This window comes from Octopus sinensis, linkage group LG9, assembly GCF_006345805.1.
Source record: "Octopus sinensis linkage group LG9, ASM634580v1, whole genome shotgun sequence".
In the NCBI taxonomy this organism is placed as follows: domain Eukaryota; kingdom Metazoa; phylum Mollusca; class Cephalopoda; order Octopoda; family Octopodidae; genus Octopus; species Octopus sinensis.
In genome coordinates, this window is record NC_043005.1 from 20,343,937 (window position 1) to 20,367,530 (window position 23,594).

At 36.1% G+C, this 23,594-nt stretch overlaps 1 protein-coding gene across 1 annotated transcript in view; it reads left to right on the forward strand.

Annotated features, from left to right (window-relative positions):
• LOC115215708 overlaps nt 1-22,883 on the forward strand; it is a 25,103-nt gene extending 2,220 nt beyond the window's left edge. The window contains exons 2-9 of the mRNA XM_029785001.2: nt 1,057-1,086; nt 3,242-3,481; nt 7,223-7,456; nt 10,536-10,706; nt 13,143-13,414; nt 14,705-14,881; nt 17,201-17,345; nt 22,736-22,883. Coding sequence (XP_029640861.2) covers nt 1,057-1,086; nt 3,242-3,481; nt 7,223-7,456; nt 10,536-10,706; nt 13,143-13,414; nt 14,705-14,881; nt 17,201-17,345; nt 22,736-22,812 — 1,346 coding nt within the window. The 3' untranslated portion in view covers nt 22,813-22,883. The remainder of the gene's footprint in view (nt 1-1,056; nt 1,087-3,241; nt 3,482-7,222; nt 7,457-10,535; nt 10,707-13,142; nt 13,415-14,704; nt 14,882-17,200; nt 17,346-22,735) is intronic.
• The last annotated feature ends 711 nt before the right edge of the window (nt 22,884-23,594 follow it).

Below are 23,594 nucleotides of genomic sequence, written 5' to 3' on the forward strand. Positions count from 1 at the left end.
CTTAGCTGTTGCTTGTTATAGATACCAATACCTACATCTAAAGCAAAATATTTTCTGGGGCCTGTAAAATATTATTATGAATAATTTATTATTTGGTTGCGTGGACCCCAAAAGATCTTATATGGACCCTCAGGGGCCATATGGACCCTGGTTGAGAAGTCCTGCACTGAATCAACAACTGCAATAAATGTCAAATTTAGGCACAAGGCCAACAATTTTCAGGGAAGAGAGTCTGTTGATTAAATCAACTCCAGTACTTGACTGGTAGTTTATTTTATCACCTGTAGAAGGATGGAAGACAAAACTGACCTCAGTGGAATTTAAACTCAAAATAAAGAACTAGAACTACTGCAAGGAGTTTTCCAAAAACTCTAATGATTCTGCCAATCCCCAACTCTTAATAATAATTTCCTAATGTTGGCACAAGGATTCAAATTTGAGGGGAGGTGATTAGTTGACTAAACTAACCCCAGTATTTGTCAGAGATTTTATCAACCTCACAGTCCAAATCCAATGACAAAGTGACAGACTGAGGAAACTATTGGATTCTAGTCAGAAGAGGTAGACATTCCTAAATCATCTGCTACTAAATTTCAATAACTTGATGAATTGAGATAAAGAATATAGAATAAAATGTTCTGACCATTCTGACCAAAAATACAATAAAAGACAAGCAGTGAATTTTAATTAATGATTCCCAAGATGGTAGTCCAATATTTTATACACTCATCCATTTCACTTCTATTCATCTAAATCTCTGTTACTCACCATTCATACATTTGTCTAAAAAGGTTAAAATATATTTATAATATGTAATTTTTACAAAAAGAATCTATTCAATGTCTAAACTATCTGAAATTGATTATTGTTAATAAGGTTTCTTTTTTTTTATTATTATTATTATCAAGCTTACGTTTAAAGATAAAAAAATTTAGGATTATGAGATTTTTGGAAATACTAAGAAAAATTCCTTTATTTTCTTTATAATGTTTATAGTCTGAAAAATAATGTAAAGTTAGTTATTTAAAAATGTTTCAACATTTTCTGAAATTTCAGGTAACCCTACACAATGTTTAACACCACCAGGTAAGAATATGTTGTTTGCTGATACTTTTTGTATTTTTTACGTTGATATTTTTGTATTTTCTTTTCACTGTTTAGGCACATGGCCAAACACTATGAGAGACAGCAATTAGATTGTGTGAAGGATATTAAATTTGTATGTAGAGTGAACTGACTTAGACTGAGATTCAAACCCAGATCATTAACCCATACTTCTCTGTTCACACTTATACTGAAATAAAAACTTGAGAAAAATATCCAGAGACAACTTCTGCAAGGAAAATATATAGTAAAGTGGCTGCTTACATATTTAGTGAATAAAAATGCTGCTTGCTGCTTCATGTTCTTGCTTGATGGTGCTGAGGTCATCCCAGGTTAGTGGTCCAAGAGATGTCATCACGTGTAGAGTCAACCAGATCTGCCAGTGCTGTCCATCACTGGTGGTCCTGTGTCAGCCTTTCTGCATTCTCCAAGGTGATGCTGAGCCTCTGGAAGTCTTCCTTAGTCACAATCAGCCATCTGGTGTGGGGCCTGCCATGAGGCCTCTTCCAGCCTGCAGCTGCTGTGTTGAATGAAAGTAAAGCCCTGGTGAGGTGATCTAGCTGGAGATGGAGGACATGTTCTTAACAGTGCATGCATCAGATAGCTATGAGGTGGGAAGCTGTGGGTTGATGCGTGCATGCAAGCAGTTCTTTGTTGGAAATGTGATAGTACCATATGATGTTCTCATTTTCAGGGCTCTGCTATCAAAGCTGTCATTTCTCTTTACCAAGGTCTTCAAGGGGGAAGGGGCAAACCAAAATATTAGGATTAATTAAAATTACACCCTTAATGGGCAGGGGTTCAGATTTTGAGTGATTAAATTTCTTAGATTGCTACATTAAGTTTTTGAGTGTTCATATTTATTTACATTTTTATCTTACACTTTTTACTTGTTTCAGTCATTGAATGATAATGAAATTTGAATTATTTTAGTTTTCCATTCTGATTTCAGTAAAATGATGTGTCTTACCATGGCTAGCTATATTTTGTTACATCCTTTTACATTCTGCATTCAAATCCCAACAAGATGTACTTTGTCTATTTTACTTCATATAAAACAAGTAAATGTACTGAGATTGATTTACTCTTTTGTATTCTCACTGGCTCCTGTGCAGGTGGCACGTAAAAAACACCATTTGAGTGTGACTGTTGCCAGTACTGCCTGACTGGCCCTTGTTCCGGTGGCACATAAAAGCACCCACTACACTCTCGGAAAGGTTGGCGTTAGGAAGGGCATCCAGCTGCAGAAACTCTGCCAGATTAGATCGGAGCCTGGTGCAGCCATCTAGTTTGCCAGCCTTCAGTCAAATCATCCAACCCATGCTAGCATGGAAAGCGGACGTTAAACAATGATGATGATGATGACCGCAGAATGTGTGGCCATGTGTTAATGCTGGAAAAGGTTATCTTTAATATTTCTAACATCAACAATAGTTATCATTATTATTGTGGTGTGGTGATATAAGGGTGATGGATTCATAGACTCATTAGAGCATCAGAGGTGGAGGCGCAATGGCCCAGTGGTTAGGGCAGCGGACTCGCGGTCATAGGATTGCGGTTTCGATTCCCAGACCGGGTGTTGTGAGTGTTTATTGAGCGAAAACACCTAAAGCTCCACGAGGCTCCGGCAGGGGATGGTGGTGATCCCTGCTGTACTCTTTCACCACAACTTTCTCTCACTCTTACTTCCTGTTTCTGTTGTACCTGTATTTCAAAGGGCCAGCCTTGTCACTCTCTGTGTCACGCTGAATATCCCCGAGAACTACGTTAAGGGTATGCGTGTCTGTGGAGTGCTCAGCCACTTACACATTAATTTCACGAGCAGGTTGTTCCGTTGATTTGGATCAACTGGAACCTTCGTTGTCGTAACCGACGGAGTGCTTCCACACCACTTAAGAGCATCAGACAAAATGTGTTGCAGTATTTGTTCTGGCTCTTTACCTTCTGATTTTGCATCTTGCTGAGGTCAACTTTGCTTTTAATCCTTTCAAAGCTAATAAAATAGAAATCCAGATTTAGTTGACAAACTCTACATCCCAAATTGTAGACTTGTGCTTTGTTAGCAATTATTATTATTGTTGTTGTTGTTGTTGTTGTTACTATTTTTCATTGATTTAAATTAAACTTTTAACTCCAGATGTTCAGAACCATTTTGTGAAAATCCGTAATACAATTCTGGCTTTGTCCTGGAAAACAATGTGGGGTTCCGAAAATGTAACAGCAGAAGACTGTGCAGCAAAATGTTGGTCTGATAAAACGTGTTTGTCATTTGAAATCACTAAAAAAAGAGGACGATGTTTCTTATCAAAGGAAAATGCAGCTTCCTTCAGGGAAATAAGGAGAACTATGGGAAGAGATTACTACCAACGGGTAAAACGTAATTATTCTTTTGTATTTTATTACAGGAACTTTGTTACTCTTTTTTTCTGAAGTTTGTGATTCCATTTGTACTCCACAGTTATAGAGGCAACCATTTCTGTAAAAATATTAACTGTTTAAAACTATAAGGACAGACATAGACATGTTCCAGAAATAAGCAATATCAAAAACACTAAATACTGTGTGGGCATTCTCATACAGCATTTATTCACCTTTATGCATGTTTTCTAAGATGTATCTAACCCTTTTTTGATATAAGAAAGAAGACTCTTGAAGTCTTTTTCAAACCATGAATAATAATAATAATAATAATAATAATAATAATAATAATAATAATAATAATAATGATAATAATAATAATAATGATAATAATAATAATAATAATAATGGCTGACCTCTCCACCATATACCCAATCTATTTATAGACCTATAGAATATGACCTCTTAACCAAATGCTAACCAACTATTCCCTCAAACAATGGTAGTAGTGGTGGTGATGGTGATAATGATAAAAAAAAAATAATAATATGCTGCTGCTGTTAATACTTAATACTACTAATACTACAATAATACTACAACTACTACTACTACTATTATGAAAGCACAGGAATCTGAGGCCCAACTACCACCCTTACCACTACCCCCTCCTACGTTACTGTTGCTGTTGCTGCAGCAACTGCTGCGACTTCACATAAAACAATAATATCATTGATGATGATGATAATGGTGGTGATGATAATAATAATAATAATAATAATAATAATAATAATAATAACTGACAGATTATTTTTTTCTTCTTATTTTATTTTCATTTTTTTGAACTAACACAGACAGAATGAATCTTTCATAAGTTTAAAAAGCACCACAAAAAAAAAAGCAGACTATGTTCGGAGATAAATCTATCAACAAAAAAAAATACAGATGAATACAGATCTGTTAGCCTTAAGAAGCTACTCTACTAACAATATTTACACACAGAGAAGACGGAGACAGTGTTGTCGCAAAAAATTAACCCTAAACTGACAGATTTGTCTCCTAATGTAAGCGTCGAAGCTCGTCATGCCTCACTGTTAACAAAACAAATTACAAACCGCAATGGTCATCGATCGGATTACAAAAGACCACATACCCGAATATTGAACCAAATTCAGGTTGAAAAATCAGCTACTGGTTCAAATCTTTCCGATGCACAGGAGCTGGACGTACCCCACAACCGGAATATTCCAACAGATGGCCTTCCATACCCGTCATCAAATAACCAAAAGAAAAAGAATGAAAAGTGGTCTAGGGAAGATAATAAAGAAGTTCTTACAACCTTCTACCATGCCATATATTTACCCACAGATAAATCTAATACTGTACAAACTTACTTAAACTGGAGACAGAAACACCCTGAAGTAAGACCCTACATAGACAGTAACAAACTTGCCAACGTCAGCAAGAAAATGAAACATAATGGTAGTGACAAAAGAAAAGATCCATGGTGGAAAAGAAGAATACAGGCAGGGTTAGAAATGTTCTCAAAGGAAATCTCTGTGTTAGATCGAAAAGAGAAAGGGGAGCTTAAAAGCGAACAAAAATACAGGGTGCTGAAAAGGGAGTATAATATTGAAAGAAAGGGCCTGAAAGTAGTAGTGGAGGAACTGAAACAGCACCTTGTTGAAAAAAGCAAAGATGGTAAGATACGACCAAAGAATGCAGGGTTACCACCCGAATAGGTTATTCAGAGAAAATCAGAAAAGATTCTATAAAGAAATAAATGGAGAGTGTACAGATGAAAAGTTGATACCAGATAACATTGAAAATCAAAGGTTTTGGAGTGACACATGGAGCAAAGGCAAGGAACACAAGAAAGATGCTGAATGATTGCAAGAACTGAAACAAACAGTATTCTGTCCAAAACAGACAGAACTAGTCATTTTAGTTAAGGAAGTGAAGGAAATCAGCAAAAAAATGAGCAACTGGAAGGCCCCAGGACCAGATGGAGTTCAAGGCTACTGGATCAAAAGATTTGGTGAATGTCATGCACGAATAGCTGTGCAACTCAACACCTTGTTAAATGCCAACCAAGGAACACCAGAGTGGTTGACATTAAGTAGGACAGTGCTGTGCCTGAAAAACATCGTAAAAGGCAATACAGTAGACAATTACAGGCCGATATGTGGAAGTTATATGTGGACTACTCACAGAGTCAATGTACAAACATCTGGATAAAAATGTAGTCCTGCCACATGAGCAGAAGGGTTGCAAGCATAAGTACAGAGGTACCAAGGATCAACTCCTGATAGACAAAACTGTACTTAGAGAATGCAAGAGGAGGAAAAGTAACTTAGCCATGTCATAGATCGACTATTGTAAGGCATATAATATGATCCCACATTCTTGGATTATGGAGTGTATGAACCTATTTGGTATTGCATTGAATGTTGAGCAATTACTTGGAAAAAGTATGGCGAATTGGAGGATGGACCTGACAGCATTCTGAAGAAGTTTATTATTATTATTATTATTGAGTGAGAGAGCAGTGCATGCCATCAAAGTAACACTGGGATAAAATATACAAAGCCCAGTATACCTATCATGACAATCCTTCAGATAAGGGTACACTAGGCACATGCATCACAACCATATGTGCATGACATGGTGATCTCATATCAAGATAAATAGCACATGATCTTGCAGGTGGAGCCCAGTTAGAATTTTCTTCTGGCTGAGTAACCCATCCCGCTCAAAAGGTCCCTGAATAAGGGTTGTTTAAGGATGTTGAACGAAACACCCATGTTTCCAGAGGTGAATTATTCAAACTCCAAAGAATTCCTCTCAACACATGGCTATGATGCTCCCCCACTACTTCTGCTCGTGATCAGAGATGCACATGTCGTCAGCCACTAAGGGACATGCTCAACTGGTTAAGGTCAAACAACTGACAAGCAAATCTGTGATATTGAGCAGAATATTTGCTGTAGCCCATCTTTTATACCAAGACAAAACAATGTACATGATAGCACTGCTAATCAGTTAAGATCAGAAGCCACAAGAGCCATTGCCTGGTACAGCATCAGGGCATGACTACGAGAGCTACTGCCTGGTACTGCATCAGGGCATTATTATTATTATTATTATTATTATATAGATGTAGATATTTTTAGAATATTAGATAATCATGCAGAAGCATCATGTAATTGAAATTTTGATTAAGATACTAGAAAGTTATCTGGTGCATTATTTTTAAACGATCAATTTATTATAAAAATATGATCCATTCACAAAATAATTTGTCAGCCTAAGACACCTTTTCAAAATGACTGTGAATTGTAGTATACCATGATACACACACACAAAAGCTTGCCTGCATGTTTTGGCTGTAGATCATCCGTTTATATACCCTTCTCCTGATGCTCTGCTTTTGTGTAAGATTGATTGACTATAACAACGCTGGACATGTTGCTTGACCATCTGTCTAAGGGTGTCTTGATCCTACAAATGTAAACCATCAGAGGAAGGATGTACAAATGAATTACTACAACTTTTATGTTGAGACAAGGTTTTAAGTGGGTCCCAAGATGTTCAACAACTAACAGGAACTCTAAGTAGGGTGTCATGTTGTTGATCAATTATTTGTTTATTCTAAATTGTCCATTTAAAGAATTACAGCAATGTTTTTGCTTATTTAAAATGTGTCTGTTTATCAGTGTGTGTATAACATATATATTTTTTTTCTTTTTTTTTTTTCTTTCAGCCAATGAAAAATTTATTATATTTAAAAGAGGTAGTATACAAGGATATGACAATCTTGGACACCATAAAGATATAAGTTTACAGAAGTGTAAACGAACTTGTCGGAAACATCCACAATGTAATTCATTTGAATATAAGGAAGAAACAAAGTTATGTGATTTGAGCAACGTCACTCACCTGACTAACGACATTAAACCCAACAGATGGGGCTGGGATATTTACATCCTTAATCCAGGTTTGTAGAATGTTTCTATTTTAATGTTTATATCGGTGTGTGTGTGTGTGTGTGTGTGTGTGTGTGCGCGTGCACACGCATGTGTGAGTGAGTGTGGATGTGTGTGTATGTTTGTGTATTTATATATATAGATATGTATGTGTGTGTGTGTGCAATTATATGTGTTTTTATTTTATAGGGCCTTCATGGTCAAGGTTGACTATTCATCTGCACATTCTTTCTTTTATCCTTTCTTTTACTTGTTTCAGTCATCTGACTATGGCCATGCTGGAGCACTGCCTCGAAGGGTTTTAGTGGAACAAATCAACCCCAGGACTTTTTTTAAACCTAGTACTTAATCTATTGGTCTCTTTTGCCTATCTGCTGAATTATGTGGACATGAACACACAAACAATGGTTGTCAAGTGGGGATGGGGAGACAAACATAATCACAAATACACACACACACACACACACACACACACACACACACACACACACACAACATTCTTTTACCTGTTTCAGTCATTTTGACTGCAGCCATGCTGGAGCACCACCTTAGTTAAGTTGGCGCATACAACACAGTTACACAATCCACTGCCCCCAGTCATATATATATATACATACATACATACATACATACATACATACATACATACATACATACATGCATACATACATACATACATACATACATACATACCATACATACATACAAACAAACGTACATACGTACATACATGCATACATACATATACGATAGACTTCTTTCAGTTTCTGTGTCTACCAAATCCACTCACAAGGCTTTGTTTGACCTGAGGCTATAGTAAAAGATACTTGCCCAAGGTGCCATGCAGTGGGACCGAACTCAGAACCATGTAGTTGGGATGCAAGCTTCTTACCACACAACCACACCTATGCACAAGTCTAGGCAAAATTTTATGAAGACTGATAGTTTATTATGCATGTAAGTTTCTCATTCCCATGTTACTGATGTTTATCCAAGAGAAAGGATGCCAATGCCGGCCAAAGCAGGCCAAAGCAGGCCAAAGCAGGCCAATGCAGCCCAGTGACGTCAATGTCATTACAGGCATTGCTATCAGAATGCTAAATACTGCTGGAACAGATGCTACAAGGCACATTGCCTGACCCTGTATCCATTCTGCCAATCCACTACTCAGGAAAAATGAAAGACAAATTGATCTGGGTGGATGGGATTTGAACTCTGAAAGTAGATAGTTGAAACAAATACACAAGGTATATTATCCAATAATCTGACAGCTCTTCTAATTCACTCTCTTATGTAAGTGTGTGTGTGTGTGTGTGTGTGTGTGTGTGTGTGTGTATGTGTGTGTGTGTGTTATATAAAACATTTAGAAGACAGAAAAAGACAACATAATCTGAGCTCTGTTCTCACTCTCTTTTTGTCCTACATTGCACATTTATTCTTTCATTGGTTCCAATGATTGTCTAGCATCTATGTTCAGCCCTGCCCCCATCGAAAAAATACAGGATTCCATTCCTTAAAAAAAAAGGCCCTGTCTAGTTCAAAGGAAAAGTGTAGATAGACATTCCATATGGTATACTCAGTGCAAACTATGGACACACAAGAGATGAAATGGGACTGCAAGAAAGTTTACAGTCATCTTGGTTTGAGATTATATATATATAGATAGGTATATATATGCATGTGTGTATGTCTTTGTGACTGTATTTGTCCCTCACAGCCACTTGACAACTAATGTTGGTGTGTTTATATCCCTGTAACTCAGTGGTTCAGTAAAAGAGATTGATAGAATAAGTACCAGGCCTAAAATAAAAGCTCTGGTGTTGATTCATTTGACTAAAATTCTTCAAGGCAGTGCTGGGGCACTGCCTTGAATGACTGAAACAAGTTATAGGTAACAAGGTAAAAAGTATCAAACCAAGAAAGTTATATGTTTAACTCACTCTACGGTATCAACATATCAACTAGTACCACTGGATGTTTCTTCTCTCTTTTAATAAAACACTTCCCCAGTCAGCACAGATACCACAAACTATTCAATAAGAATTTGGTCAAGGTTAGCTACAACTGCCTTGTCAATATAGGGTTACAAATACTAAACCACTATAAGAGAAATATATATACTAACAATTTAAGGCTGACCCAACAAGATTGTAATTTTAGAAACCAATCATAATGCCCACTACTTAATAAGTTCAAAATAATGAAGACACTGTAAAATTGTATTTAGACTTCACAGAAAACACTTTTAAGCCTGTTTTACGCAATCCAAAACAGTTGTTGAAGGAATTCTACATCGTTGTCTAAATACACCTGACACCTAAAGGACAAGGGTATAAACAATCCTACAATCAAGTGGAGTAATTTAGCTAAGGAAGTGCCTATGATGGATGGGGTACAAGATATAATTTATGTGTAGCTGAAGAACTGCACAGCCTGTCTACAATCATATCCTAAACTAAAAAGAGGAAACACTTGTCCCCTAACTTAATGTGAAGAAATTTAGTTTCCATTATTTAAACATATTCCTCTCCCAAGCGAATTCCATCTGCAAACAGCATAGCAGTAATCCTGAATGCAGATTTCTACTCACAGGGCCTCCTGGTTTCATCCCTCACTGTCATTGCAATTGTAATTGTCTCCCTGCTCCCTTTTTTCAATGACTTCATTATTGTCCCTATTGCCACAATGAGAACTGCTGTAAGTAACAGTACATATACTCTTCACATAGCTGATTTTAGATCCAAACCCTTTCAACAATACTACTATATCTGCCATCTATCCCTCTTTATTCATACTTTATCTGTTGGTTACCTGTATCACTACTTATGTTTAATACCTTGATTATCTTTGCTGTCATCTGATATTGCACTCTTATATAATCCAAACCCCTTCATTTGCTCTAAATGGTATACTTCAAACACCTGTTTCCTCTCCTTTTTCTATTTCCTTTTGTATATATCTAAATGTCTTTATGTGTATATGTTCATTTTTTCAGTTTGCTTCACTCAGTATATTTCTTTCTAAATCTCTCATTATCTTTGCATTCTCACTTTCCTCCTGACACACTTTCAACATTGGTATCAATTTCAGGTTACCAGAAGATTGACTGTGGAACTCCAAAAGATGTTGCTGGTGCATTGAAGGTCTACACGAACACTACTTATGAATTTCAAGTGACATATATTTGCCCAATGGGAGAAAAACTTACATCAACATGTGAAATGAACAATGAATGGACTGTAGTTGTGCCTACTTGTAAAGGTAACATGGATTCTCTCTTGTTGCCCCTATCAATGTACTTTTGTTTTATCATTATGTTAAATGTCTAAGAGGAAGAACAGTGGTGTCTATGACCGTTTTTACTGTTTGTGGCTAATAGGAAGGGGAGAGGAAGTTGTCCCCAAACTAGAAACTCCCCTAAATGCTTGCAACACAATGGATTCCATTAATTCTATCCAAGGGTCAGGCAACAACACCAAATTGGGCAATGGATTGTCTGTAATTCAAAAGCTGGAAGGGTGGAATCATATTTCCTTTAACAGGATTCAACACAGTTTTCATTTAACAAATCTTATCCCTAAGATTTAGTATAGAAGCAAATTTTTAACCACACAGTGAAAACTGCAGCCAATTCAAGTACTTTTTTGATATTTTCAAGTTCATTTGTATGTTTATTTCCATTTTAACACTAGACCTCCTATTCTCCTGGTAACATTTTTCTATATGTAGGAAGCTCTATTAATTGTCATCATAACCTATTATGGCATCTATAAACCACTTTTTGGTGGGACATCTTTCACTTTCATCTTTGCTAGTTTTTTTCCCTTTAAGAAAGAAATTGACAAAAATTCCTCTGTCTTTATAGTACTGATATACATCAATTTCTCTGAAAGGCTTGTTACAAGAAGCAAAAGTTTTTTTGGACCCCAAATGGTTCTCAGATGTTTTCCTACCTATCCATGCATTAAGTTTATAGAACAGCTAAATTTCATTTTGATGCATCAGAAATTCGCAGTGCATTTGTTAACATTATTCCACACTCTGTATTAAGAAAAAAATTGCATTGTCTTCTCATTTATAATATTACAAGTCCATCTAAATAATTCACCATTTACCACCACAAGTGAAACTGCTTGAGGTAGCAATGTGACATTGTTACACTTCTGATATTGAGGAGGATAATAATTTTTTACTTTGATACAAGGGTACAGATTTGTTGAGATGTGGGCAATTATTGACTGATACCAATCCCAAAATATATTACTGATATCTATTTAAAACAACCTTGATAATCTAAAAGGCAAAGTTATTCTAAAGAGAAATTTAACTCAAAATATAAAGGGTCATAACAACATAGAAAAGAATATTTAATTTTAGGCCCTAATATTTCTGCCACTCTGCCAGAAATACATTAATAATATATTAATAGCATTAATAATTAGCCAAAATAGCATATCTCTGAATAGGAACTTCACTCAAAATTTCAGCATTTTCATTTTTTCAGAGCATACCAATGTATCCAAATTTAATAACTATACATTTATTTTGTGATGATATTTTACTTCCTTATCTATGTCCAAAAGAAGGTTGTTCTATTGACTGACAATGGTTCACCCAACAATACAGTTTAATCCTCATATATATCACAGATGTGCTGTTTCTACTCTTTTTCCATACTATCTCTACTACACTGTCTACACCTATGAATTATCCACCAGCAGCATATTCTCTTCAGCCAAGAGACCTTGACTGAGTTGTCTTCTCTCCTCCTATCAGTCTTATTGTGTCTTGCCTCTCACAACCCTTGCTACAAACTTACCCAATCCTTCCTCATCAAAACTGCATATCTTTAACATTCTTCCTCCAGCCCTCCACATTTTTCCATAGACATCAACCTACAGATGTTCGAGTTAAATATAACTGTATCACTCCAATTGCACTCCAGTTCTGACTAATCTTCCTCCTTCTCACTACCATCATATTTTTATGCCCACGGCTGATATTGACTTGGGTTGGATAGCTTATTATGGTTCAAATCAGTCCTTATCAAAATTATTGCTCTACTTGCCATGTAGGAATACTATGTCTCTCTTGCATGTTCTCTTTATGGCAGTGCTTTTCTATATTTATTATTTGTTTTTTTTTAATATGTTCAAAGAAAAACGAACTTTAGAAGTAGGATTAATAGTAAAATGTTTCTGTCTCCAAATTTCAGTGAAGTCAAGTTTGTTTTATACCCAACTCTGATTCAGATAAAGTGGGTACTAGATATATACTCTGTTCAATACAGTCAATAATACCCTTCTCTAAAAATGCTTGTGGCTTTGTACTGAAGCAAAAAACATCTTTTTAAAATGGGGAATACAGTGGAATGGAACACAGTTGAAGATGGAACTAGATGCCTCGCACTATTTCATTTCACCTCCCTACAATATGGGTTTAAATACCACAAGTGTAAGTTTTAGATTTAATCCCTTTGGAGTTGATAAAAACAACTGATATCAGTAGCTATCAAGAAAATTTTGAAAATGCTACATGTCCCACCCTTCATGTATCCACCTCTCTATTGCCTTCCAAGGCATTGTCAACTCAATAATCAGGAATATCATACTATTGCAAAATAAAACAAAAGGGAATAAAATGGTGTATGTGTGTTTTAAATGTCTTTTTAAAATTTTCATTATCATTATTTTACAGAACCTACTTCATGCAAAGACATAAAAATGTGTGGTAGGGATGCAACTGATGGGGAATACTGGATTTACCCCTCTGTCCTTAACCATAGAAGATTAAAGGTTTATTGTCATGACATGGAAACAGATAAGCCAAAAGAATTTATCACCTTACCACATGAAAATTTTGCATATGTACCAGCTTTGAAACCATTCCATTTATGCATAAACCGCTTTGATGAAACAATTAGCAAACCAGGGAAAACTATTTTTAAGAAAGTTCGAATTTATCCAGAGGTAAATGTTTCATTGCTTAATTTTCATGACGTTTCCTATAAAAATGAAAAATTAGTGATTTGTTGATCTGGAAATTTTTGATTCAGCACAATTTTAACCAAGAAAACTAACTGGCATACTCCTGTGTTTTTTTAAAATTTCAGAAGGAGAAAAGAATAATCACTAGAATTGGTACACTAAAAATTGCCTGTATTGGCAAATCCTCCTTTAGAATCCATTAAAAGTATAATGCCACAAATTTAGCAAGCTATGTATAGCAATTAAGAGAGAATGTCATATAACATAAACTGGTGGCTGCTGAAATGATATAGAACTTTTCTTGATAGTTGTAGGAGATGCAGGCTCTGCTTACTGGAGAAGAAAATCATTCTAAAAATTTCATACAATCCTGGACTCAAAAAGTGAAATTTTTGGATGCTGTCCATATGCATGCAAATTTGTTTTGAAAATGGGGCCATGTCCCTTTTTGAACTAGAGGATAATACACAAACTGTCTACACTCATGGCTAACACTAACCCATGTGAATTCTGTTTTTGTTCAAATATTTTTCACTAAATTTCATTTCACCCTTTTGCTACCATCAAATCAACCTAGAGTTTATGAACCTGCAGCACTAAAAAGGCTTTTTCTTCTTCCCCCCTCCTCCTCCTCTGCCACCACCTCCTCCTTCTCTTCTGTATCCTTCCTCTTGATTCACCCCCCTCTAAATAATCTCTACCCCACTTACTCATCCTATAACCACTCTTTTGCTTATTTATTTTTTTCCTCCCAATATAAGCCAAAAAACAGGGCCTGGAAGATGCACAACATAACAGCACACCTTTGATGCAAGTCTGATGAAGTGACTCTCTAATGTCTAAAATTGCAAACATTTCAGAAATTTTCCCTTTGTATTTTTGCATAAACTGGTGTTGCAAGTATAGTTGGTACAGAAACAACTGTAATGAATCCTTAAACATGTGTTAAAGAATTTTCTTTGGCTTTTTCTCATTAACTGTATATATACACATATATACATATGCACGGATAGATAGATAGATAGATAGATAGATAGATAGATAGATAGATAGATAGATAGATAGATAGATAGATAGAGAGAGAGAGAGAGAGAGAGAGAGAGAGAGAGAGAGAGAGAGAGAGAGAGAGAGAGAGAGAGAAAGATACATCATCATCATCATTTAACTTCTGTTTTCCATGCTAAACATGGGTTGGATATGTATACAAATACACACAAGTGAATAAACTGGCTAATAATGTAATTTTTTTTTTCTTTATTATTCTGTCCACAGGAAATGGTTCTCGACAGATTTGATTTTACATTCACAGAACTTGAAAAAGGCAAAGGAAAAAACAAACGAGGTTTCGGTGCTGCTGAAGATTGCTTGTATGGTAAATCAAGTTACTGCAAAAGTCAAGGTGCAATGAAGGTTGATCTAACACACACTGGTCTCATCATTGGGGATTCGGTATGATTTATTTACTCATTTTATTATTGTTGGAACCATAAGTTCAAATTTTACAAGGATTTCTATTAAATTTGATTCAGTCATAAATATGGATAGTGATTACACTCTCCCAAATGTATAAACAGTTTAAAAGAAACTGGGTATGTTGCTTGGGAAGCTGTCTGTGCAATATGTCAATGTGTGTACCTGAAGATCTGTAACTGTTGCCACAGTTATATTTTGATTAACTCTAGATATTTGAAAAAAGTTTGAGGTGGGCATTCACATGCTCTCTCAGATGATTAAGGCTGATGCGCTAACATTTAACCTATATATCTTTGGGTGAAACATGTGCTGGTTTGATAACCGGAGCCCTGATTCAAATGCTCACAGCAGAGGGAATTCTTCTGAAGGTACCCAAAGTTAGGTGGTAATATTGAACCATTGAATCGAGGTCGACTTTACTTTTCATCCTTTTGGGGTCGATAAATTAAGTACCAGTTACGCACTGGGGTCGATGTAATCGACTTAATACCTATGTCTGTCCTTGTTTGTCCCCTCTATGTTCAGCCCCTTGTGGGTAGTAAAGAAATAGGTAATATTGAACCATGCCATGTACACACACAGACAGACACACAGACAGACACACACACACACACACACACACATACACACACATTGATATAAGCAGGTGCTAAATAGGATGCTAAGAAGCTAGCTTCCCCAAATGCTTAAATGGACTGGGTTTAACTGATGAGGCAACAGAAATTTCTGAAACTGATGTCAGTATTAAGAACTCTTGATCACCACCTTTTGGACAACTCAGGTCCCTGAGTTTTCATTCATTCCCATTAACAACAGTATTAGAGCATTTTAGCTCTTATATCTAGCAATGTAGGTGTCTCTTAACACCCTAGTTACATTTAGTGACAATTATATATATATATATATATCTACATACATACACACATATGTATGTATGCATGTATGTATGTATTTCCCTTTTCTCCCCTCCCACCGCACCTTTTCCTCAACTAAAGGCTTCCATGATATGCTCAACCAGCAACTATCACTACCACCTCTGCCACATGCATATATAGGTATGTTATTTGAATATGTATGTATGTGTATATATGTTTGCATATGTATGTCAGGTCACTTTTAGTGCTACCGATAACATGTAACTCAGTACAACTTGTTAGCTGGTTGGGTTGCTAAGAGACTAAAGTGGCACCCCTACCAAGCCTGCTTAGTAAGGTGGGTGGTCTTTTTGTTTGTCAGCCTGCAGAATGAAAATTAAAACCTGTTAAAGGGCAGATAGACTCAGTAAAATAAATGGCCATCCAATAGTTAAGTATGAGAGACCTCAGTTTATGTTTAGACTGTCTCTAGGAGAAAGAAAACTGATGTAACACCTAAAACTTTATTTGCATTCAATTTTGTAGACTAGTTCTTCCATTTGGGAAAATGCATTCGTTGTTCAGAGTGGAACTGGCTGAGTGCAATGCCTTTCCTCACTTCAAGGCTTGCTTGATTTTTAACATCTCCATTATTCATTGTATAGTATGGCTGGCTTTAGTCAAAATCAGAAAAACACTCAATGAAAGATTACAATAATTTACAGACTAATGGTAATAAGGTCTCTAGAACAGATAGTAAAAGGGTTTGGCTTTGCAGATGTCCAAGGACACCACAGTCAAAAGTCAAAATGTCTGACCTACAATGAGCACTATATAGTGACAACCTGAATGGTTGAGCTATAGAGGAGAACAAAAAAGGAAGCAACATTTTTAAAAATAGATATAAGCTAGCTAACCACTTAGTTTCAGACCAGTTGCAGTGGAATTGTGTTAGTGGCCAAGTTGCAGAGCATGAAATGAAAATATCAATTTCATCAATTCCACACAATAAAGTTAACAGTTTTAGGGTGTTTTTGAAATACTAAAATAAGTCTTTTATGCTTTAGTTAATTTGGTTTTAACACAAAGTCTCAGATAAAAACATTTGCCGGACAAGTACAACTCTGGAATTATTTTTGATGTTTCAACCCTATTTTTCCTGTTCCCTGTTTAAAGTGGTTGCTGTCTTGGACCAAATGCTTTTAGAGATGGGTGTTCTTTCTTTTATAAACTGGAGTAACTAGAGGTATAAGCCTTGCTCAGAGACTCAAACACAATGGCTATAAAGGTAGCAAGATTTGATTTTGTGATCTCCTGATTTGTCATTGAATAAATTTACTTCACAGATATTGTGATTCTTATCTATCTTGTTTCTCAGAATGTGAATAATGCGATTATTATAACTTTGTGTCAATCCCATCTACTATTTTCCTAATTTTAGCTTAAATGGGTGACATATGGTGATGACTCACGGATTAGTGATTTGGTATATTCTAAAAATAAGAAAGTAGTAACAGCTACATGTGGAGGAAAATGTGGTGGATGTAAACCTAAAGGCAAGTTTACAGTGCAACTTGGTCCAGTTGGTAAGTGAAATAATTTCTAATCTATATTTGTTTTTATATCACACATTAACCTCACTAACCTCTATGTCAGAGCCAGATTAAAGCCAACTGACACCCTTAGCACTACTGGACATTAACACTCCTTTAATTATTCTCTGACCATTTCCATAGGCCAGGGCCTATAATTGTATTAAATATACTCTGTTTTTGAATTTTATTTAATACAAACAATTTATTTACTTATAGCAGGAGCAACAGGAAAAAAGGCAAATTTTTGACACATTTTCATAAACTCTTCAAATGTAATTTATAATTTGTGGGTGTGTAGTAAGAAATGTTCTTCCCAACCACATGGTTCTGGTTCCAGTCCCACTACAGGCACCTTGCACAAGTGTCTTCTACTGTTGCCCTGGGCTGACCAAAGCCTTGTGAATGGGTATGGTTGATGAAAACTGTGAGAAGCCTGTAATATGTATGTATGTATGTATGTATGTATGTATGTATGTATGTATGTATGTATGTATGTATGTATGTATGTATGTATGTATGTATGTATGTATGTATGTATGCCTGTATGCATGCATGCATGCATGTTTGTATAAACATTGAAAATATGCGGAGAACAACTTCTGCCACATTCCAGGGAGAAAAACTAGAAGTAGTTGATAGCTTCCATTACCTAGGTGACCAAGTCAGTAGCGGGGGTGGATGCACTGAAAGTGTAGCTGTTAGAATGAGAATAGCGTGGGCAAAGTTCAGAGAGCTCTTACCTTAGCTGGTGACAAGAGGCCTCTCGCTCAGAGTAAAAGATTGAGTGTATGACATATGTGTACAAACAGCCATGCTACATGGCAGTGAAACATGGGCTGTGACTGTTGAGGACATGCGTAAGCTTGCAAGGAATGAAGCCAGTATGCTCTGCTGGATGTGCAATGTCAGTATGCATACTCGACAGAGTGTAAGTACCTTGAGAGAAAAGTTGGACCTAAGAAGCATCAGATATGGTGTGCTGGTATGGTCATGTGGTGAGAATGGATGAGAATAGCTGTGTGAAAAAGTGCCACACCCTAGTGGTTGAGGGAGCCTGTGGAAGAGGTAGACCCAGGAAGACCTGGGATAAGGTGGTGAAGCATGACCTTCGAACATTAGGCCTCACTGAGGCAATGACTAGTGACCGAGACCTTTGGAAATATGCTGTGCTTGAGAAGTGCAAGCCAAGTGAGACCATAACTTATGGCCAATGCCAGTGGGGTAACCAGCCCACTTATGCATACCTTTCCTTCACTGGACACTAAATTCTGCTTGCGAAGACCTGTTGAAGCAAGTGAAATTGAAATCAAATTCAATGACTGACATCCGTGCTAGTTAACAGCACCATCCAAGCGTGATCGTTGTCAGAGCAGCTGACTGGCCTTGTGCTAGTAGTACATAAAAAGCACCATTTGAGTGTGATCATTACCAGCGTCGCCTTACTGGCACGTGAAAAAATATTCGAGCGATGTCGTTGCCAGTGCCATTGGACTGGCTCAGGTGGCATGTAAAAAACACCATTTGAGTGTGGCCGTTGCTAGTACCACCTGACTAGCCCTCATGCCGATGGCACATAAAAGAGTGATTGGCATTAGGAAGGGCATCCAGCTGTAGAAACTCTGCCAGATCAGATTGGAGCCTGGTGAAGCCATCTGGTTCACCAGTTCTCAGTCAAATCGTCCAACCTATGCCAGCATGGAAAGCAGACATTAAACAATGATGATGATGATATATATAAAGAATATGCAGGATTTAGTTCACTTGTGATCTAAATGAATAGGTACACTGGGTAAGTGCTATAGTTCGTCAACCGTTATGTTCCAAGATCACAGCTAAGGCTAGATCTAGGGATCCGTGTTAGGGTTTTGTTATATTAAATTAGATGAAAAATCAAAAACATTATTCTCTTGCCTATATTCTAATAACTACTTTTACTCTTTATTTTTCTATTTTACTCCTTTGTCCTAAAAAATTCACTTAACTAAGGAGCCTTCTTAAATTCTAAGAGCGAAACATTTAGTCAGTATCCTTATGAGAGAAAATTCATGTTAAAGATATGAAATTTCCTGCTTGCTGACTAGTGAATGGATATTATACATTAACTGATCCTTTTTGGACACACCAGAACTGTAAAGGAAGACAACTCCATCTTGCTCAGAAGGGTTTACACTTTCAAGAATTTCAATTCAAGGGTTTTTTCACAACCCTGACTGATTAACACTATATTCATACCTCCATTAGTAACAAGGTTTCGTGCCAGTGCAGACTTTGAGTCACTGTGTTGCTTCTGCTAAACATCAATAAAAATAATTATACACAGGCATGGTTGTGTGATAAGAAGCTTGCTTCCCAACCTCATGGTTCCGGGTTCAGTCCCACTGCATGGCATCTTGGGCAACTGTCTTCTGCTATAGCCTTAGGCTGACCAAAGCCTTGCGAGTGGATTTGATATATGGAAACTGAAAGAAGCCTGTTATATATACACATACATATACATACATATATATATATACACACACACATACATATACATATATATATATCTATATATATATATATTTTACTCCTTTGTCCTAAAAAAATTCACTTAACTAAGGGGCCTTCTTAAATTCTAAGAGTGAAACATTTAGTCAGTATACTTATGAGAGAAAATTCATGTTCAAGATATGAAATTTCCTGCTTGCTGACTAGTGAATGGATATTATACATTAACTATATTTATACATATATATATATATATATATATATATATATATATATATATATATATATATATACATAGTTGTGTGTTTGTGTTTGTCCCCTCACCATCACTTGAAAACTGATGTTGGTGTGCTTACATCCCTATGGCTTAGCAGTTCAGCAAAAGAGACAGACAGAATAAGTACAAGGCTTACAAAGAATAAGTCCAGGGGTCAATTTCTTCAACTAAAAGGTAGTGCTCCAGCATGGCCACTGTCAAAATAACTAAAACAAGTATAAGAATAAAAGAATATAGGTGTGTGTGTGTGTGTGTGTGTGTATGTGTGTGTATATATATATATATATATATATATAAGATATATAATCAACATCAAAATAAATATCAAATGGAAATTGTAGTTGTGATACCTGTGCCGGTGGCACGTAAAAAGCACCATTCGAATGTGGTTGATGCCAACGCCGCTATGACTGGCTTCTGTGCTGGTGGCACGTAAAAAGCACCCACTACACTCACGGAGTGGTTGGTGTTAGGAAGGGTATCCAGCTGTAGAAACACTGCCAGACCAGACTGGAGCCTGATGCAGCCTCCTGGCTTCCCAGACCCCGGTCGAACCGTCCAACCCATGCTAGCCCAGAAAACGGATGTTAAACGATGATGATGATGATGATAAATATATATATATATATATATATATATATATATATATATATATATATCACACATTAACCTCACCAACCTCCATGTCAGAGCCAGATTAAAATAATTGTTGCTGTCATACAAGCAGTATCATTCATTTCCAATATTCTGCAAGAATATATCTGACCAAGAAAAAATATTATCTTGTTTGAAAAGAAGTGATGGTTGGTGACAGGAAGAGCATCCAGCCATAGAAAATCTTCTCCAGTAAACTCCATTCGACCATTCAAACATGGAAAAGTGGGCATTAAAAGGATGGTGATGATGATGATCTACATCAGTGATTCCCAAACTTTTTTGGGCTGCTGCTCCCTTGGCTCTCAGGCCACATTCCTAGGTCCCACCCCCACTCAACACCACAAACATAGACCACTTTCTGCCGAAAATTCAGAACAACTGTATTTCACAAATAAAATTCTATGTAAGAAACTTATTACTTTCCCCCTTTTGGCCACCCCATTATCACCCCACTTTTTTTCAATGTATCCCTGTATCTTTCTGCTGCTCTGGTGGGGCAGTACTACCCACTTTGGGAACCACTGATCTACACCATAGTAAATTCAGTACTAAAAACATCTCTGAGGTGTCCTCTATTTTTATTTTGCTTAATGGTTAATCTCAACCTGCTTTTGTACATTAACTGTGATATTAACACTAATGAATGATTTTTCTGGTTATTGATTGATATATATATATAGGCATAGGAGTGGCTGTGTGGTAAGTAGCTTGCTAACTAATGACATGGTTCCGGGTTCAGTCCCACTGCGTGGCATCTTGGGCAAGTGTCTTCTGCTATAGCCCTAGGCCGACCAATGCCTTGTGAGTGGATTTGGGAGACAGAAACTGAAAGAAGCCTGTCGTATATATATATATGTATATGTATGTGTGTGTTTGTGTGTCTGTGTTTGTCCCCCTAGCATTGCTTGATAACCGATGCTGGTGTGTTTACGTCCCTGTCACTTAGTAGTTCGGCAAAAGAGACCGATAGAATAAGTACTGGGCTTACAAAGAATATGTCCCGGGGTCGATGTGCTCGACTAAAGGCGGTGCTCCAGCATGGCCGCAGTCAAAATGACTGAAACAAGTAAAAGAGTAAAGAGAGTATATAAAGTAGAGAGCATGTGTGGTGTTGACTGCAGCAAACTAAATGAAAACCAGTCAAGATGAACATTGTGATACTTTGGTGACTAAACCCACAAGTTATCTTCAGAAACTGTAAAAATAAATTTGATCTAGAAAAAGGTTATTTTTTTCTTATGTAGAATTAATGAATTCAAATAGTGTATCATGTATTAAGTAATTTTTTTTTTCTTGCTCGAGTTTTCCAATCAGTACCGCCATATGATGTATATTGGGTATTGAGTCATATAGGAAGTGTCTGACTCATGAAAAGCATGGTCCTGACTGCACTGAAGTTGATGGACCTCACTAGTTTGGGACCCCATCCTTCAGTTTACAAAGACGGTACTAATACTGTGATGTTAAGAGGACAGATGACTGAATACATAATCATTGGTTTCAATCTAACTATTACTGCAGTCATTATATTGTATGCTGAGCAATGCATGTAATCGCGTCTACTTAATTTACTCTGTTTATTACACCATTGTGTAACATAGGCAAATGTTTATCCCGATTCTTTTTTTTTTCATGTGTTACAATATATTTGAATTGATAAAATAAAATATTCTATTATGATGTTCTATTTTAAAATAATTGAGATACTTGAAGACGGCATTAATAGTGATGGGCAAAATGTCTTACAGTATTTAGTAATGTAACTTTAAAATCTGAGCTCCAATCCCATGAAGGTCAACTTTACCTTTCACTCCTCCTGGGTCAATAAAAAAAGTATTAGTCAAATACTAGAACCGATTAAATCTAATATACCTCTTCTCACCCTCTAAATTTGTGTACTTTTGTAAATAAAAGCAATCATTATAAAATAATTTAAACTGCTTTCTGTCATAAATCTTTCCAGAGCCCTCAAGTAGTGGTGTGAAAACCTGTGAATTCCTGAGACAAAAACATTGTTCCAAGTCTGCTCATGCACAGTGAAAAGTACAGAAAAATTTTCAAACATAATGTCATGTGAAATATGAAATAAAAGGCAATGATTTATGATATGAGAAATACCTTCAGCTGATGTCTTTTGAAATGTGCAATGCAAAAATTTCATGTCTGATGAAATGTTAAAAAGTGAAATTTAATAAAAGCTAATTGTTTTTCAAGAACTGAAAAATGTAAAAATATATTTTGTGAAATGTAAAATGTTAATGTTATGTGAAATTTTATGAGATGTGAAACATCGAAAGTTGTGTTATAAAATGTTTAATGCAAAAATATGCAAGCTCATGAATGTAAGAAAATGATGCATTGTGGAATATGATTCATGAGAAGATGTATTGGAAAATGTGATATAACAGCCTTGTGAAATATGAAATTGAACAAGATATCTTTTAATATCTGAAATGCAAGGGATTATATCAAATGAAATGTTACAAGGTGATGTATTGCAGAAATTCTGAAATGATAAATATTGGAGAATGGTGTCTTGTGAAATGTTAAATGTTAAAAAAACAATGTTGTTGCAAAACATGAAATGTGAGATGGTTTGTCTGTAAAATGTGAAATATGAAATGTAATCATACTAACCTCTAAGAAATATCTGATTTATTTTCGAAAAGATTTTGAGGTATTTATGCAGGGACACGTTTTAAATGTAAGTAATAAGGGTAACTAGAAATGGATCAAGCTTATTTATTAAGGAATGTGTATAAACACAACCAAGGTACATGAGTTCATAACAATGTCCAAGGTTTGAATATCACATACTTTGG